Source organism: Buceros rhinoceros, unplaced genomic scaffold (genome assembly GCF_000710305.1).
Source record: "Buceros rhinoceros silvestris isolate BGI_N320 unplaced genomic scaffold, ASM71030v1 scaffold3616, whole genome shotgun sequence".
NCBI lineage: Eukaryota > Metazoa > Chordata > Aves > Bucerotiformes > Bucerotidae > Buceros > Buceros rhinoceros.
The window spans coordinates 43160-62771 of record NW_010419161.1 but is presented as its reverse complement, the minus strand read 5'-3'; the positions used below and the strand labels follow the sequence as shown (position 1 = coordinate 62771).

The 19612-nt window shown below is 46.2% G+C and overlaps 1 protein-coding gene across 1 annotated transcript in view; it reads right to left on the bottom strand.

Annotated features, from left to right (window-relative positions):
* The window catches only part of LOC104495774 (contactin-4-like), a gene marked incomplete at its 3' end in the record, with an annotated part of 97177 nt that overhangs the window by 34728 nt on the left and 42837 nt on the right, over positions 1 to 19612 (bottom strand). Inside the window, exons 7-9 of the mRNA XM_010138789.1 lie at positions 14484 to 14620; positions 12843 to 12972; positions 9133 to 9283 (exon numbers count right to left, since the gene is read on the bottom strand). Of these exons, the coding sequence (XP_010137091.1) occupies positions 9133 to 9283; positions 12843 to 12972; positions 14484 to 14620 (418 nt within the window). The remainder of the gene's footprint in view (positions 1 to 9132; positions 9284 to 12842; positions 12973 to 14483; positions 14621 to 19612) is intronic.

Below are 19612 nucleotides of genomic sequence, written 5' to 3'. Positions count from 1 at the left end.
TCTTTCCTGGAGCATCTTGGCAGAGAGGGAGAAATAATCTGTGGGTGTATGCACAGAACCCAGAAATGAATTTAATAATCGTGGAGCTGAGACACCTCACGCAGGAAAAGCAGCAGCTGTTTAGCAGCACGCAGTGAGTGACTGTTTCTGTTCAGGGTGTGTAAACATGGGACATGTCTTACTGTGCGCTGATGCCTCTGAGATGGGGCTCTCTGGATGCCTCATCGTCTCCTTTTGCCCGCCACTACTTTCAAAATTAATATACAAGCTCCGGGGTGAAAGCCCATTGACTTCTGTAGATAGGATGGGTCACAGCAGCACCGTGAGTTTAATGAAACCATGGCTGAGCTGCGGTCACGAGCTTGTTCCAGCAGCAGCAGCAATGATGTCCTACACGTGTATCACCGAACACTACAATGACACCACGCTGAAAATAATCTGCTGGGAAAACAGGAACAGATTGCTGATGCTACAGGAGACTGTGTCGAGGTGCAAGAGAGAGTCTCACTGCTGGAACACCAGCTGAACTTGGCGTGGGTTGGGATTACATTCAGCGGCGTCTCAGGGACGCTCGACAACCTCTGTTTGGGGCTGGTTATAGGAATAACTTCCTAGCTCTGCAGGAGCAGACAAACAAACTACAAATTTTAGGGAATCAGGATAACTACTTTACACATACAAAATAAACCGGCACTGAATCTGGATTCTGGGTAACTCTAACCCTTCTGAGAAAACCATTTGCTAGAAACGTTTGCTCCAGATCAGAGGGAAAAGACAAAGCAAGAATGAAGTGGGGGCTCTGACTGACTATCGACGCCGAAGAAAGGTTCCTCCATCGGCAAGCTGCTGAAGTGAAACAGATGCACAGCTAAGGTTTGTGGAGAGACCAGTGACAAGCGAACGACAGGTATCTCAAACCACAAAAGCAACAGGATTTATATCTTTGCCAGATACACACAAAGAAAACGGGTCCGTGTAACTACCCTCCAGAAGGAAGAAGGTAGTGACCTACTACTGGTTTCCAGCAACAGATTTCAGAGCACACAGTCGGGGGTTTCAGGGTGAGCGCACACTAACCTACAAACGTTTATAGAGTTCACAGACCCACAACCACAACGAGCTGATGTGAAAACATACTGTGATCTTCCAGAACAACCTAGAGCTGAAGCCAGCTTCTGCTGGGAAACAAACAGTCCATGAACACGAGGCCAGCAAGCCTAGGACGGCTGCTTTCCAAGACCTCTGCATCAAGTGGTTTCCTGATCATTTTAGTTCTCTTTTTGCAGAAAATTGGTCCAAGCTGACACGCCAGTTATCTCCCATGTTGCGATGAAGTAGAGCCATCTTCTGCCACTGTCTTTGAGAACCGAGATGAATGCTGCACTGTCGATTCAAACTTCAAAAAGCTATTTGCAGGGTGTCATTTTTCATTTTGCCTAGGCAGGACGTAATGAAAACCCGGCAAGTTATTGATGGTTTGGTTACCTGTCGGCCTTAAAGAAATTGCACAGGTGCTTTATTTAAAAAAAAAGTCAGTCAACAGAATTAATGCAAAACAATGATAGGAAGCATCCCCCGAGGTTTTATTTTCAGCTAAAGTGTCACTAGACTGCGTGTCCAAAAGCTACTGCTGGCAATTCATCTCTTGAGTAATCAGTATAAAAATATTACCACGGTTTGTACCCTGGCACCAGGCTGGGAAAGATGTGCTGTCTGTCCTACTGCCATTTTCTTTCTGGCTGTTTAAAGTAATTAACCACTAATTAGGAAGTTTAAGGCAACAAATAAAAAATTGGAATTTGTACAACTTTTTCAACTCGAGGCGCGCTGAAAGAAGGAGAGAAAAGCCTTTTATTTTCTTGTCTGATTTCAGAATTTTTCCTTCCTGAAATGACACAGCGTTGAAGTGCATGTGTTAAGACTCCTGGTACAAAAATAAAAACCTAACTGAGGGGTCTGTAAATCCTGGTGAGGAGGTCCTGAGGGTGTGAGCTCTTGAGAAAACCACCGCTAAGCTCTTCCAGAGAGAAAAGACTTTCTGAGCAGTTCTGAAGTGCAGAAGACAAAAAAATCAATCCGGTGGGAGCTCTGCTTCTCCACGGCCACAATCACTCCAGCTCCTGGGGGGAGAGAGTTTGGGCTCTACCCCACGGCCGGTGCTGTCTTCATGCTGCTCTGGGCACTGAGGACAGGACGGAGAGGCTCCGCTTCCCCGGGGCCAGCCTTCAGCAGCTGGCAGCGCCTGCGTCTGACGCTGCTGGTCTTGGCCCCCAGCACAGCTGGGCATTAACACATCCGAGAGGCTCGTCAGCCTCAGCTCCCTGGTGTCCTACAGCCCCCAGCACGGGGCTCCTGATCTCCCCGGCGGGTCACATCTTCTTCTGACGAGGCTGGGATTTCGGGGCAGCTCTGTCTGCGGTTTTGTTTGTGGATGGGCACAAAGCCCCGAGTCCTCATCAGACTCTCACTGCTCCTTCCCGGTCCTCCAAATCCCCGCTGTCTTTTCAGAAGTTACCAGGGCACCAGGGCTTCTCAGCCTGAGCTCAGCCCTCCAGATCAGCTCTGACTGTAAGCTACAGCGGAGAGCGGTAACAAAATACTGGCAAAAATCTGGTCCTAAATTACTGAAACCCTGAAGGACATAAACCATTTTCAAAAACAAATCACGAGCACTTTCTGAAGTGTGGTTCTCTCTCCTGAAGGCAATTTGACAAGTCTAAGTTTGCCAGGCACTCTCTACACTTCTAAACGTTGCTGTGACTGAACTCACGGGTACATGCCACTGTACGCTGCATTTCTGTGCTCTTACTGGTTTTCAGCTACAAAAAAATGAAAAAATCGTCCTGCTTGAAGCAGTATGGCTTTGTGCGCGCAAGAGTGTGCTCATACATCACGAAGCTTGTCAAGACTGCAAGATAATGGGACCAACTGGGAAAATTTCCATGAAGATAGTGAGTGTGCCTGGAGTATCTAGGTCAGATCCTGCTCTAACAAAGTGCACTATGAGGGTCCATTCATACAGAAACTTGTTTAATTAAGATAACAGATGGTGCTATTACCCAGTCCTAGTGAGTGGTAGTTTAATTGGACACTTCCATATTCTTTGCCACCAGCACAGAACATCATTTGTTTTTTATGAATTTCCGTCCTTACAATTAAACTGCATAAACAGTGCATGCACTGTGTGTTCAGAGAGAAGAGACAGCGCGAATGACGGAAGGGCTTTACATGAACCAGAAAGGGAGAAGAGCAATTTGTTTGGGGGCTTAAAAGTACAAGCATTTGTCTGCCCTGGACTGAGTACACATCCGGTAGCAGGTAAACGGGACTTCCAGCTGCTGTAGGAGAACATCAGGAATGAAGACCGTTGGGTATGTATTTCAAACATTCACTATTTCAAGGGAGTACCCATTAGATTTCAACACCTGCAAGCTCGTACCAAGTGCCTTAGATAGCCGACAACACTGCCAGCCCCCCTCCTGTCCTCGCAGCGATGCCCTGAAGCAGCCCAGGGCAGGGCAGGGCACGGCAGGGCTCTCCAACACCAGTCCCAGCACTGGCCCAGACCTAAATGCTTCACCTCAAGGCTGGCTAATGACCACATGGCTGGGTGGCTGCTAACAAACCCCAACACCGGCAGAAATTCAGTATTTCCCTAAATAAACACTCTCTGGGACTTCCTGCACACGTGGGCAGCAAGAGAGAATGAGCACAGCAGGACGTCAAGGGCAGAACAGGACATCTCCCTCATCTGCTCTTGAGCCACACAAACAGTTCTGGGAAATGACAGTATGTCTCTCTGACAGACTGAGATCTAAAATGAAACAAACCACCAGAAATAACTGCAATTATTACCATTATTGCATGCAAATTAAAGTCATTTCTGTAAGTCAAAACCCAGCACCTGAGAAAAGAGGAAAAACTTGCAAGGAAAGTGATGCAAAACTTGCGGTACAAACCAGCACCTCACAACCCCTTCCAGCACTACCCAGCAAAATTATTCCACACCAACAGCAAAATATTGACCAATTCTGTGAGAAATTTCCTTGAGACGCTCTAACAAAATGGCAAGTTATTAAAAGACAGTTCAATCTGTGCAGCCAAGTGACGAGACGCCCCGTTTGTGGTGCAGATGACAGGATCAGTCTCAGCTCTAACACCGAACCCCAGCACTCCCATGGCCAGCCCTCGGACGCTGCGCGCCTACGTGGCGGGACCTGCCGTTCACTGGGCTGCCGCCGTGGTTTTTTATGGGCTTCAGAAAACCGTATGAAAATTAAAGGGGATTTAATTGCTTGAAAATGAGCTGTTATAAATTAACTGGTTTAAATTATTTTAAAATTGCTTCCTGATCTACAGTTCAAAGAGAACTACAGCTTCACTGCAGGATGTTCCCCCAACCGTTTGGAGCGTGGGCGGAGCTGTGACAGAGGCTTATCCTGATTTCAGCCGGCAGCGCTCTGCATAGCTCCAGGATCTGTCTCTGATCATGCACAGCCTGATTCAACCCCTGCACCCAGGAAAGCTGAATGGACAAGCTGGCGCCTACGGGAATTCCTGACTTCCATCACCCGAGGATGAACGGATTGCACTTGCGACGGAGCGCAGCACTTCGCGGGAGATCAAAGGCAAGTCCTCCACCAAGGACCTGCTTCATTCAGTGGGATACAGGGGCCATCAATTAATGGAAGTTTTTTCCAAACGTGCGGGTAGCTCTGGATTCCTGTTTCATATTAGCAAATGACCCTCTGCCCCTGTGACTCTCACTGCTATCCAGGAATGACTCACTTGGTTTCTGAGGCAGCTTTGGAGCGCAGTATAGGCTCAGTTTGGATCATCTGTCTTTCCATGGTGTAATAATCGCAGAGGTCTCTGTATATAATGCCTGTATGATGCCAGAGATGTCACACATTCTACATCCCCAGACTCCTTTGAGACTGACTATATTATTTCATAAAATCAGGGAGATGAAATTGTTAAGATTTTAAGACCAAAGTGCCACTGAGATTAAATAAAACCCCAAAGTCCTGGCTCTCCAGTCTGCGCACTCCTCACTCGAAGAGTTTTTGGCTGAGTTTGAATGCCAGCCCTCCTCGGGTAGCTGGGCATCGCCATCTCCCAGGCTTCAGTCCAGCATCACTTCTGAGTCACACCGACCCAGCTGTGACATGAGAAAAGAGAACCTATGTAAGGGGATCCCAGCTCTCCAAAATCTCTTCTCCTACTGTTAAGTCAGAATAAAGACATCAGAGGTTAATTATATCTGGAAATATGAATATAGGAGAATCAAATGGTAAGTGAAAAACATTCCGAACTCAACTCAAATCTTTCCTTCTGAAGAATGACCTGATGGGTCCCAAAGAAACATTGCAGTTTTGCAATGCCCAGAAGACACCACTTCCACTTTGAGCTTCCAGTGCTTGTGGGCTCCTGGAGTGATGTTCTACTAGCAGCTGCTCAACAACTTGACAACTGGCTCCACCTCCCAGGTTATACGCGGAGGAGCGTACCCTGAAAGGGTAAAACGCCTGCTGCCTGAGGAGTGCGCTGGGCAGGGGCTCCCAAACGCCACCTCTACACTACTGCCGCTCTGATGACACAGCCTGCACAGCTTTATGGTGACCATTCCTACCTAAAACATATCAGGTGTCCCTCCCATGGCGGGGGGGGTGGAAACAGATGATCTTTAAGGTCCCTTCCAACCCCAATCATGGTAGAAAATGATCTCTGTATCTTTACCCAAAGAGGAATAGTCTTTGTTTCCAAGCAGCGTTGGCAGTCTAGCTATATCTGTGCTATAGCTGTTCCTATATAAAATTTACCTTCTGGAGTCAGGCTACTAACATTATTCTGACTCCGTTAGGCCTCCAAGGCAGGATTTCCATTATTACAGAGATGAACAGCCTTTAATGACTGCAATAATATAATTGTACCCCAGGGCAGAATGTCTAATAACACAATTGCGCAGTTCTCAACCACCAGTAAGAGACACCTTCAGGGCATGGCACTCATTAGGGGTGCAGCACATGCCACCTCAGCCTCCAGAGGAAAACATGAAACTAAGCCAGCAAAGCTCTTTTTTTTTCCACGGTAGTCTCTGCTCTCTGGGCAAACACTGAACACCACACTTAGCTTTGCCTCCTGGACAGCAACAGGCTCCAGAGCAAGAGGCCTGGCAGCCAAATCTGCTGGGCTGTTTGTGTCTCCTGCAAAGGGACCCTAACACCACAGCCCACCTGAAGAGTCACGCGAGCCCCAGGAGGAATGCTCCGGTGGTTGCCACGGTGGCCACCAGGCTGTACATCGGAATTCAAAGCAAGGACTGACACATCATTGTTTCTTTTAACATTACCTGGAATCGGAATGACCATCTATATTGATTAACCCTCACATGATCAAGTGCAGTTTGGAGAAGCATCCAGATGTTCAGGTGCCTCTCTGAAACCTGAAGCACTCTAATGTCAGTTTAGCCAGACTTTCTTTCTTCTCCCACGCCTGTCTAAAAGTTCAGTTTTCTGCCCTAGATGAAGAGATTTCAACAACAGCTTTTCTTGGCATCTTTCTCCCTATATTTCAACAGATTTTTCAACAGCCAAGACAGCTCTTGTTTGAAGCCCACACGGAAATGTGGGCGTAAGGAGGTACTAGGACTGGACTCCAGACATAGCTGTTGTCCCCAGGACGTCAGGAAGGAGGCAACATTTCAGCAGCTGAAGAAACCAGAACTACAGCCTCATGAAGCAGAGGACCAGGCACTTGGTCTCTTGTGCCCGTGAAGTCAGACACTGCTGATGAACAATGCCATGATCTTACGAGACAATACAATTTCTTAATTGCGCATTTCACACAGTCTCCAGGTAGAGATTGCAATGATGGTGTGGTTAATAAAGGCAACAGTGAGGATTCAACGCCCTCATCCACATGGGAGACACAACCAACTGCGTGTAAAAACTCAGTAGGTCCAACTGCCAAGCCAACGGAGCGGTGCTCATTAAGACATTCGGCCAGATAGGCCCCACCGGAGGATCTGGCTGGCGAAAAAACCCTTGGGCTGAAGCAGCAGCAGATTTCACACCTGCTTGGGCACATTTCACGTCTGGTTTCCCATCCAGGGCTTGGTGCCCGGGTGGGAGGCTCCCAGCTCTGGCATGGCGTGCTTGACAAGAGCAGGAGGAGTGCGGCAGCGAGCACCAGCACCTCAGCCTGGCTGTGGTTTGCATTTGAGCTCAGCACTGAGCTGCTCAGAGGCCTGAGACAACTCGCCCTGTTGCCCACTGCCGAAAGCCTGCCTCGGCACGGGGCTGTGCCCAGCAGACAGCAAGGTGGGCACCACATAGCAAGTGGCTATGACTGTAGCTCCTCTTGCCTGTACGCTTCCAGAGAAGGTTGGTCAGGAAAACGCTGTAGGTACAGCCTTAGGCTGCTTACACAGACGTCTGCACCCTTCAGGGGTGCCCTGGTGCGGACTCCCTCATGCCTACCGTGGTGTGACTTTAGGCAACGGCGTTTCACTGAGGGGAAATAATGGTGTCTCCTTTTCCCAGCTGCCTATTTTCAGAAAGCCTAGAAGAAACCTGCTGGTTTTGAGAGGTATCTCTTTCTCTCCCAACCCGGGTGGAAACCAGCTGAAACATCTGCAGCCAGTTCAAAAGTTATTTGGAAGCAAACACAAAGGCAACCCGAGCTACCATCTAGGCTTATGCTACCAGCGCGCGAGCCACGTTTCCTTAGGAAATCAGGGCCCAGGGTTTTCTGCTGTATCGCAGCATCCAGCTTTTAGGGATGTTTGCAGATGAGAGAGTAGCGTTAAAAAAACCCCCTTTGTTGTCAGCATTGCACAGCAGCGACCAAGCAGTGCTCACCTTCCTTGCCCCTGCTCAAACAAACTAATGCTTCCTTCGCTCCTCAGCTAAAACGAGGAGAAAGAACTGTGCTACACCTCGGGCAGCATCTGAGAAAATTGCTATGGACTGGGCCAGTGAGGACAAGGAGATGGATGGGACCCCATGGGGTTGACACCCCAAAACTTCCAGTATTTAATTCCTTCCATCCTTTGCACAGTCTTCATCTGAAGAGCAAGTTATTTCTATTTTAAAAAGCAATAAACCTCGATCTATTGTAACACTGACCTCATGCAGTTTGGTACCCTGGCTGCTAGAGGAAGGTGGGTGTCACCGATCACCCAACTCTTTTTATCCCAAGACCTGAAGTGAGCGCACCACAAACAATAGCTCTGTGAAGACCAGGTAACAGCAGCTAAATAAGGCAGAAATCGGTTGTTCGTTGTTTTACACATCTAAATGAACTGTAGCTTTGCACTTATCGTATACATCACCACGGTATTTATTTCAACGAACATCACAGGCAGGTTGAATGGAACCAGACTAGATCTACCAAGATAAGAAAACAGCTCTAACAACTTTAAGTCTTTAAAAATAACTATTTCCTGTAATTTTCAGCTTCTTGACCTTTGCTAATAGGACAGGATTTTCCCCATCAATCCCAGTGGCACGTTGTGTTTTGGGGGACTGTCAAAGGCAGGTTTCTGGGTGCGCTGCGTGCGCGGGGCAGGTAACACAGCCACACTCATACACAGCCCACAACAAACCACTGCAAAACCAGGCAGGTGAGGCTCCTGCTTCCTCCTAATGCTCTGCTTTTGAATTAAAAACAAAAAAGAAAAAAAAATTACTTGGCCGGTCTGAAAAAGCTGTCTCCGAGGCAGGCGTTAGGACTGCCAAATTAATTCCTGACCCCCAAGAATTCCTGTTTGCGGGACACTGAGTAATGTACCAGAGCAGCCTAATTTGCAGTGGAGGGTTTGTCTCCTGGGAAATTTCTTTTGGAGAAAACAATGGCTACTTGGAGCAATGCGGAGGCAAAATATTTGCTTTTTAGAATGCGTCTTTATCAGCTTCTTGGCAGGGGTGCTTTGACAGTATACAGCGGCTGGGATGAGCACAATGGGAATAGAAATCTCACCCCCAGCTCCTTGAGCCTGAACACTGGCTGTTTCCACATTTATTTGCAAGTCAATTTTGGGAAGCTATTAATGACACATTCAGCTTTCTCTGCTGAAAGCCCCTGGGTTGGAGCGAGCTAATGAAAGAAACGGTTACTTTAAGACATTACCTCTCATTTTCTCTCAGGATGTCTTTTCCTTTCTTCCAAGAGTAAGTAGGTCTGGGGGAAGCTTTTGGCTTACACTCAATGATTACTTCGCCGCCCACTTTAACGAGAGTTAACTTTTTCAAGAGTGTTTTGGAAAAGTCTGGACCAATGGCTGGAAGAAAAAAAAACCAGAACACATCAGAATTCCCTCTGGAGTAACCAAAGCCAGGCTCTTTTGCACATTACAGTAGTCCAGGGCTGTTCCTCGCCCCCAGTCCCTGAATGATCTGACTTTAGGATGGGGCAAACAGACACCTCAATGGTTCAGCTCTTGTTCAGAAATGCACATTCAGCTACAAACCTCGGACATCAGTAAGCTCAGCAGGCAGCAGAAACCCCGTGTCACACACGTCTTACTCGGGGCAGCACCCCTAAGAACAGCGTAAGCATGAACTGGGTAACGTGTGTCCTTGTGTGTGTCATACCATCATCACCGTTCTGTTGAACATTGCTATGTGCAGAGCAACAGCACACCGGAAAATTCTCACAAACACAGAACCCACATCAGAAATGTTAATATTTCCTGAAAAGTTGACATTTTACTGCTTTATATGCATAATTGTTGCATAAGCTGGGTCTTCTATTTAATGGCTATAAAGATGGGAGACCGCGACACGGCCAGGTCCTGAACCAAGCAAAACGGGGCAAGACTTAAGGGTACGAGGTAATCTCGAATCACCTATTTTAGTCCCTCCAAAGCACACTCTTCTGTTCTGTGAAAAACAGTGAGATCCCCACTGGAGCAACCACCAAAGCCCTGCAGACAGTCGGCAGCCAGGTCGGGGAGGGAGGATTGCGTTATGAACAACTCCTGCCCTGCTCACTACGTCTCTGCTGACAGGAACTCGCTTTCTGACAGATCAGTGGCAGCAAGCTCTTCCCAGTCCCCTCTACCTCTCTCCATCCTCTTTGCCAGCTGTGTGCCAGCACCTGGAGCACCCTGCATCACCCCCACCTTCTTGGACCTTGCTGCGTTTTCCTGGACTTACTTTCTGGCTGCACCCTGGGAGATGAGAGTTTAGATCACTGTGCATTGCATCTGCTTGATGCTCCAGAAAATGAGCTAAAGCTCACACAAAGCAGCTGGCAGACAAAAACCTGCTGTGTGACACAGAAAGCAAATTCATTTGTCCTAGGGCATCTCGTCTGCCTCAATTCCTCTGGATATCATTCCTGCCACAAAAAAGTTGAATAAAACGTAACGCTACGCTGATAACGGGATGGGCTTGATGATCACACAGCTCTCGTCTTCATGAATCAGAGTTCGCTAATGTCTTGTCTTCTGTGTCTAATCCCAGACGGCTGACCTCATTTCAGCCAGGAGGAAGACACGTGTGTTAGTAAAGACTGGGAAAGAGCCACGGAAAACCAACACAGCTGTATCAAACAAATCAAAATAAAAGGAGGCATCCCGAGGAGAACTCCCCGCATTACCGTAATTAATACATTATCACCTCTGGAGATCATTTCTCAGATGATCGTCCAAAAATGACGTGCAAAACAGATTTTTGAATAATCCAGTTGTTGCCACCTCTGTAACGAACAGTTTAGATGGGTTTTTTTACTAGTTATTTGTTATTTCCTTCTTGGTTCTGTGTGATGCAGACGAGCTGCACGTGCTGGTTCTGTTCTGGCACCTCACGTTTAGAAAGTCTGGGCTCAGTTCTCAGCACTCCCACAGCCTCCCTGGGCCACTGCAGGGGTAACACGTTTAATGTCTTCACACCTGCTGTGTAAATTGAGCATTTTAATGACTTTTTTCTCCACTCTTTTTTTTTTCCTTTAAACATTCAGCTTGTAAGTTCATTAAAGAAAATTACTGCACTTTACTTTAGGTTTTTACACTGTCTGCACAACAGCCTCCTGGTTTTAGCTGGTGACTCCAGGCAACGCAAGTGGCAACAATAACAGGGAGGAGTCACTCTGAGCAAAGCTCTGTCTGTAATTTTCCATTTCTCTTTTTCACTTCGCTCTAAGTCTCACTTGCTCTGTGGTTAATCACTCCGAGTGCTCAGCTTCAGGACCTTTTAAAATAACCATTTTTATATCAGAAAGATCCGTTTAAAAGCTAACATTTCTCAGTGAGAGCTCACAATATTGACCTCCTTTGAAAACTAGCAAAAAAGGAAAACATGCTGGTTTTCTGTAAAAAACAACAAACCCAAATTAAAGAGGTCCATAGAACTTAGTTCGCAGCGCACCAACCTGGCGCTTTCCCCGGGACACACGGAAGCCAGACTGCATAACCCAAATGAGAAGCCAGCCAGACACAAGGTGTCTGGCAGGTTTTTACGACCGGGCTCTCCGAGGTCTCTCCCTTTTGTGCAGACACGAGGTCAGCCCCTGGGTCCTGCCAGGCACAGGGAGGCACCAGAGGGACCCACCAACAAGCCTCTGTCTTCTGAGGGGATCTGCCCTCCTCCCCAAGGCTCATTTTTTCCAGGGTTTTGAATAGACAGGAAAAGCACTGGTGGTTTATTTCGATTTCTTTCACACAGTAACACATCCAATAAATCTCGGCACTCTGAAGTCTAATTTATTGAGTATTATTGTACTTTTCCTGAACAGCGACACTGACAATCTCTCAGATGAATTTTTCTTCTATGCAGACATCTATCGCTGCTGATAAAAATGACCGATAATTGAAAATGCCAAAATCGGAAAAGACCTCACGCTTTGTTCTTCAGGATGAAGCGGGGAATGATACTATTGAACGTTCTCTTTGAAGACAGCTAAACGACTATTTTGTAATCGTGAATTCTACTTAACCCTTTGAAACTACATCTCTCTGCTGACACATTGGTTACCAGGCCTGCCACTTGTACAAGAGCAATGTTCGTGAATGAGGTACAGACTTCAGGACAGCCGAGGCTGGCAGGAACCTCTGGAGATGGTCCCATTCCACCTCTGCTCAAGCAGGGGCAGCTCCCGCAGGCTGCCTGGGGCCACGTCCAGTTGGACGTTGGGTATCTCCAAGGATGGAGATGCTACAATCTCTCTGGACAACCTCTTCTAGCATTCAAACAACCTCTCAGTAAAGACGGCCTTATGTTCAAGTGGCATTTCCCGTGTTTCAGTTTGTGCCCATTGCCTCTTGTCCTGGCACTAGGCACCACTGAGAAGAGCCTGGCTCTGCAATCTCTACTCCCTCCCATTGGGTATTTAGCCTCTGGATTCAGAGGAGCTCCTCCTCATACTACCTGGGACAAGCAGAGTCACAAAGCAGGCAGGCAGGAGTCATTTTTCCTGGTGAGGGTTTGGGATGGGAGTGTTATGACTGGCATTAGAATAGTGAAGGGTTTATTCAGGCAGGTGGTTTTTCAGCTTCCTCAGGAGACTCGGTCCCTGCACCCACGAGCAGGCAGTTACTGTCCAGCATGCTCTGAACTGCAATACTTGGGTTTCTCCATAAACGTTTCTAACCAGCAACAGGTGGAATGACTTTGCCAGATCCCTGTGCTCAGTCACCTGGATGAATACGGGAAGATGGGATGGATGCACAAAACAACCTGTTCCCCATCTATTCGTCTTCTCAAGTTTTCGTTTCCTGCCTTACTTAAAGACAACAACTCATCAAAGATCCTCAGCAGATGCTGACACTTGGCAAACCCAGCTTGGGTGAAGGGTTTGCTGGTTTGGAAGGTTTGCAGCATTCAGGAAAGTCAACTTACCTATGACACTCAGTTCGGCGCTGGCAAAAATGATGCCGTATCTGTTTTCTGCTACACACTGGTACATGCCGGCGTCGGACAGGCTGACGTTCGTTATGGTGAGCGAGCCCTGCTCTAGCTGGACTCTGCCCTGTAGGACACGGCGAGATAAATAAGAAATAAGTAAATAAGGAGATGCCTCCTTGGAACAGAACCCAGCGGCTGTGCTATATTTTATACCAAGGTGGACACAAAAAAAAGTCTCACTAATGGGAAGAATTTGCATGCTCCAATCTATTTGTCTGCCAGCGAAATTTATGTCAGGTTAGAGACAATATGGTAAAACCAATACAGGAGTTGGTAAATGCAATTTAAAGTGGAGGACTTTCCCTTGACTTCTCATTGATTTAATACCCAAGCCATTTAGATTAATGTCCCTTTCAAGCAGATAAACTTGAATCAAAGAATGCACTTTTGTTCCATAGTGTTGTATCGCAGACAACTGTATTTTTAAAAACATTTTAAACAATGGAATTATGAGCATTTAGGGCAATAAAGGCTGGTGAGACTGGTTGCCATCTTAGCTAGCACAGAGAGAAACACTTAAAATCCTCAGCAGTTTACTGAAAACAATATAGATCTTAATAATTTAATGATCCTTCGTTTCATATCAGCCACTAATGTGATTTAAGTACACGACCATCTGCTAGTGACCAGCGTGAGACAAGCACAATTAGTGTGTGGAACAAAAGACCAGCATATCATTTGTCAGCCTAAGGATACAGAGCTCGCGTTATCAATTTTAACAAGCACAGCAAAGTGTTCCCTCCCTCCCCAGGAGTTTCACCATTAAAAAAAATAGTACCCTAAAGAGCTACTGGCTTCCCACTGGGCCGTAGGGCAGATATTTAATGTTTGTGCAATCTTTATCAGGGTTGGATCAGATCTGGGCTGCCATGTTCTTGAACAATGAGCGAAGGGAAAAAAGTGAGACCAATGCTTTGGAGACTTGTTTCAGTCTGTGGTTGTGACGCGGAGGGTCGTGGGACTGAGCGATGACCCTCCAGTGAGGCTGGGCAGACGGAACAGGGCGTTCCCCCAGCTCCTGAGCCATCACCCTTCTTTAGGCAGCTCTTTGTGCCCCTGGCAACGGCAGGCCACGCTCCTGCTCACCTGCACAGGGACACAGCTCAGTGCGGGGAGTGGGAACACTTAAAGACCAGCAGAAACACTAAGGTTTCAGTAGCTGCTCATCATAACCTGACCCAGCCTGAACATCATAAACTAAACTAAAATTAGTAGAGGGAGATCATTTTCCGGCTGCAGGCTCCATAGCCTCATCCGGCCATTCCCTCTTCTTCACAAGGGTCTTTCCACCCTTGGGTTTGTATCACGGATCCTTCATTTCAGGAAGGACCTCTGAACGCAGAGCTGTCCTGTGTCCTGCTTGTCACTAACAGCTCTCCTGAAGCCGTACAGAGATGCCCACTGGGCATGGCAAGGAATTGCCTACACAGCGGGGGCATTTCAGAGCACTGCCGTTCCTGCTAGTTCCATCCCAAAAGTAACAAAACATGCAGAGATGAGAAAGCTGGTGGAGCACTAAAGCCCTTGCAGAGCCCCGTGCCCTCCTCCCTGCTGAAGGATTCCAGCAGTGCCTACCTGGGGCAGCAGCGGCTCCCCGTCCTTCAGCCAGCGGTACGAAGGCTTTGGTCTCCCGCTCGCCCGGCATTCCCAGAAGACGCTTTCCTCTATGGCCGCGTGTACATCGCTGATTTTCTGAACCCAGTTGGGCTGAGCTGCAATGCAGAAGTTAATGAATGAAGCCTTGTGTCTGTAGACAACAGCGTGCGCTCTAGGTGCAAGCAACGGCCGTTCCTTTCTCTTTCTTTATGAGCACACTGAAGAGTTGGATTCAATAACATCTTAATTGCTCAAGATTAATTTTTTTCCCCCCAAATCCAGTTCTGCTTTCCGAGAGTGGTACATGCAAGATCAGAACCTGGTTTTATTTTCTTTTTAATAAAAACACTTCATGAAAAAGAGTGACTTCAGAAATCCTGATCATCGTACAAAACCAAAGCAACAGTTCACGTGCTGCCCCAGCGGAATAACCAGCACTGTTAGACCCCTGGTCCTTCATATAAAGACATTTTCTTCTTCAGGATCTGGACGACTTAGGCCTCAGAGCTCTAAAATTTAGCTGTAAAAGCTGTAATTTAGAACTACCTCTGCACTGAAATTAAGGTCATCCCAGTAGCTTAATTTGGAACTTCAGGCCCAAATTCTCAGTCTTTTCTTGGATTAGGGCCACACCTACAAGTGCTACCCCACGAGGATCTTCCACGTGTATGAAAAATCTTCGGACTCAGTAACTGTAGGAATGACATTGAACGAACCTAGAAAGTCCCCAAGATAGAGATACACATAGGTCAAATTTGGTGAAAAATGGCACTGGCATTTTAAGACACTTGTGAGACTATATTTTGAGTTGTGTTTCACATATTTTTATCACAGTTTGTTGTCTTTTTAAAAAATACAGCTTAAGTTTAGCCAGACTCTGCATGCAAATCAAATTCCACTAGAATTGCCACGTTTCTTGGAGACCATACAAACCTTCTGACTTCCTCATCAACCCCATCTGTCTACGTACATCTGCAAATACTTTCCAGAAAGGCTCTTAAAAAAGAGAATAAGTTCATATTTTTTAACGGTCATTTGCTCATTTTGACATAAGAAAATCTGAGACTTAGCAGGCAAATATTACCAGCAGAGGTCTCCAAGAACCTGGTTAATACTATTCCCTGTATTATCAGATAAACAAAAAATTAAGGTTACTCAAAGACAGGTAACAACTTTCTGTATCTCCTTGGGCTAGGGATGGAGCCAGAGAAGGGTCTGAAAAGGATCAGTTTAAAAATATTGTATCAAAATGATAAGTTCAACATACAGTTGGTACGATCACACCTAAAATATTGGTGTGTCTACCGTGACGTGATGCTGGATGTACCCGCTCAGAGAGCTGGGTGCCTATCGAAGCCATGCTCGGGCTGTGGCAGATGTGAGCTGAATCCCACCCCCACCACACTGCGCCCTCTGCTTCTCGCGGAGCCCACAAAGCACAGCAGAAAGCTGAAGAATTTGGCACAGCAGCTTAACTCTGAGGGACTTGGAGCAGAAAGGTGAACTGAATGTAACGCCAACATAGAAGAAAAGAAGTAGCTGGAAGGGAGAGGCAGGCGGTGTTTACTTCTCTGACTGCCCCTGTAATATTTTAAGCTTGTTTATTATCTGTATCTAAAGAGATACGAAAAGGGAAGCTTTCAAATGTAGGAAGATGAAAGTCAATTCTCTCATCTGGAGCAAGAACTTGAACAATTCCATTGAACTGAGACACACTGAGCCACCGCAGCGGGTTCAGTGGCTCAAGGACATTTGCAAATTACTCATGAATTTACATATTTACTATTCTAACAGCATCCAACTCATAATTTTAAAGGGAGTCTTATGATACCGTAAAAGGACCTCTATAAAACCATGCAGATCCGTTTGCCTTTCTTGCAGAACGGGGAGTTTTACTGATTTCCCACATGAAAACAAAGAATTTCAGACAAGACGACTGAAAGCAACCTGTAAAGGAAGAAAACCCGTGAAAGGTGCGCGTGCCGCTCCTCATCCCCTCCACGTACTTCAACTGGTTCAGCTTTCTATCCTAAAGCCATTTATGATGCAGACAACTACAGAATGAGCATAATAGGTCAAAAAATAAATCTCAGTGAAAGCCGGTGGAGTCCTTTGTTTCACAGGAGCTTCGTTCTCTGCTGCTCTTTGGGAGGCTTTTCTAATTAGGTCAACCTCTCCTCTCAACAGTTCATTTCAGAGAACAGCGGGCACGTTCTTGACTTCATCTTGAGTAATACACAAGGGTTGGTTCATGCAGCAAATATGTTTGAGCCACCAAATGAGAGTCGCCATAATATAATGAAATTTGACAGGCTCCCATTGGGGATCGGACCAAGGCATGGTAATGCGACACAAGATTTCAAGCACGATAATTAAAATAATTCAAATAAGGGTATGAAACCAGCTCCACGCTACAATATTTTCTGGTATAGTGACATTATTTGAGGTAATGACAAGGGTTTAATCTGTGACTGTTAGTGGGGTTCTAGAAAAAGTCCTTCGGATCATTTCAGTGGCATTGACCAAAGACAAATTCTTTCATGTGATGAGTCTGGAAATATTTTGGCCCTATTTAGAGTACTAAGATATTACTGGCCTTAGAAACAGCCCAGAGGAAAAATCTGGTACTAAAGAAAAAAATTACATGGAAGCTGATTAAGAATTCATCTGAGTTGCAAGAAAAATTCATATGCTAAATCTATAAAGTGGAAGAAAAAGCTTAGAAGTGTAAGCATGACTCTTACATAAGGATAGCTTTAACGAAAACTATCCCCGTCCTGGCTGAAGAGAGCTGTCTGGAGTTGGTACTCAGCGGGATGGAAGAAAAATGATAGCAGCTCTTAGAAGAAAACCTTTCTACCTTTGATCACCCTCCAGTCTTCACCAGTGCGAAGTGGGGCATTTTAAACCAGGTGATTAGCAAAGTTTGCCCAAATAAACTACTACGTCTCTAAGACCAAAGCATCCGGAATGAGTCTGTCCTTCACTGTAATAAATTGAAAGGCAAAAGTGGCCATTGGAAAGCTGGACCAGAAATCATGTCCTGAAAGGCATTTGAAAATCAGATGACCCCGCCAGTGACAAAGCATCGCATCAGAAATGAGCAACAAACCCAAAGAACGATGGGAGCAATGTGAGAAATAAACCAGGAACACGTCTGTAGGACCTCGCTGTCGTCTGGCAGTGCAAAACAAGCAAAAAGACTCAAGCAAACGAGCTACTAATACAGATAGAGAATCCAATGCTGGTCGGTGTATATTGATTTCAGTGTTCCTAAGCCAATTTAGAGCAGCTGATGACCCAGTGCAGGCGGTGTAATTCATCATTAATGGCAGATGAAAGGCTGAATGACTTGTCTGTTACTCTATCTGTTCTAAGGAGCTTCAGACTGAGCCCAGGATCAGAAAAGTCTAAAGACCAGAAAGCCAAGCAGAAGTAAGAAAAGCAGATGGCAAAAATACACGAGTAATTAATAATAAAGGCTGTAGCCATCAGTGTATGAAGTTTGTGCAGACAAGTGCATGGCTCATCCTGCTCCAAATGGGGATATACAACTTCTGTAAACAAAACGCACACATCCCTAATTTCTTCTATTTCCCAATGATCACGGGAACCTGAAACCAGACTTGTTAGTGCTTCTCCTCTTCTCTTCCTTGCCTCGTCTTAGTGCTCCCTCCTGATCTCTACTGCCCATTGAGGACTATCTGAAATCCATACGACTCCCAACGCTGTGCAAATCCTCCAAAGTCATTTGCTTGAATGTTGCACCTAAATGATCTGGGCTTGTCCACATCTTTGGAAAGTTCACTGTCTCTCTTCTGCCTCTCTAGACGACTGCCCACAACGGACCAGGCTCAGAACTGTGCCTGGCTCCGAAATACTAAATATTGAAGGAAGAGAAACAGAGGAAAATCTGAAGGAGTTAACCTAGCTGATACAAATTGCTGCAACTGTCCCTACCTCTTATTTACCTCCTGTTCCATAAGCTATTCTGCACCATTATGTGATTTTCTCCCCAGTTACGCCAGGCACCAGAGGACTGTCGGTATTACAGGCGCAGTCATAAAGACCAGTCCCGCAGGGGTTTAGTTATTTTCTTATCCCTGAGACGCTCCAGGCTGCAGCTACCCAGGGGAGTGAGGGAGGCGTGGGGTGCTGAGTAGCCTTCACACTTCATTTCTCATACCTACTTCTATTTCTGCTTCTCCTGCTGGAGAACTATTTTTCCGAGCCAAAATGATAATAATTTGAGCACTTTCTCTGAATCTCCTAAAACCTGATTTCTTTATAAGCAGGTTTCCAGCAATCCCTTGGAAAAGGGAAAACGGAGAAACACGCCTGTTCTCTGTGCAGAAGCATCTTCTGGCTGCGAGACTTCCCTCAGGCAGCAATTATTCAAAACTCAGAGTTACTCCCTCCTGCACTGAAGTCTGAGAAAATCCATATTGCACTGGCAGGAGTTGAGACACACTCCCTCGGAGCAGCGATCTTCCCCAGCCGAGACCGGGCACTGCCAGGATTGCTCCCAAGGCCAATGTGCCCCTGACTGGAAGGAGAGATTTGGCTGCTGCCAAGTGTGTAAGTGGTGGTTAACCACGAGTTAAAGCGGCCCAATACTCTGAAGCAACACAGGACCTGAGAACTTTAAATAAAACGAACACGGCGATGCTTGAAGATGAGAAATCAATTGGCGATATATTTGCATTAATGGGCAGCAAACCACGTTTTCTAGTGAGGCATGTAAATGATATTTAATAATAATTTATACTTGTCCTAGTTATGTGAATTTTCTGGTATTTTTATCAGTCCGGAAACTCATTTTATTCCAAGTGGTTTTGAATTTTCAGCAAATTATTTGTGATCTGGGACCTAACCAGAGCAGAGACACACAACTGCCTGATTTTCACTTATGCAAATTCCCTTTTCAGACCTGTAACCGTAATGAAGGGCACGATATGATTTACATTTGAGGTTCTTTTACAGAGTGGCATAAAGTAGCTTTGGCACAAATAAAACACGTGCCCACTAATGAAAGGGGGACTCTTTTCACTGCAAAATTAAGAGGCCGCATAAATTCCTGGTGGGGCTTTGATTTGAGGAGGATTTAA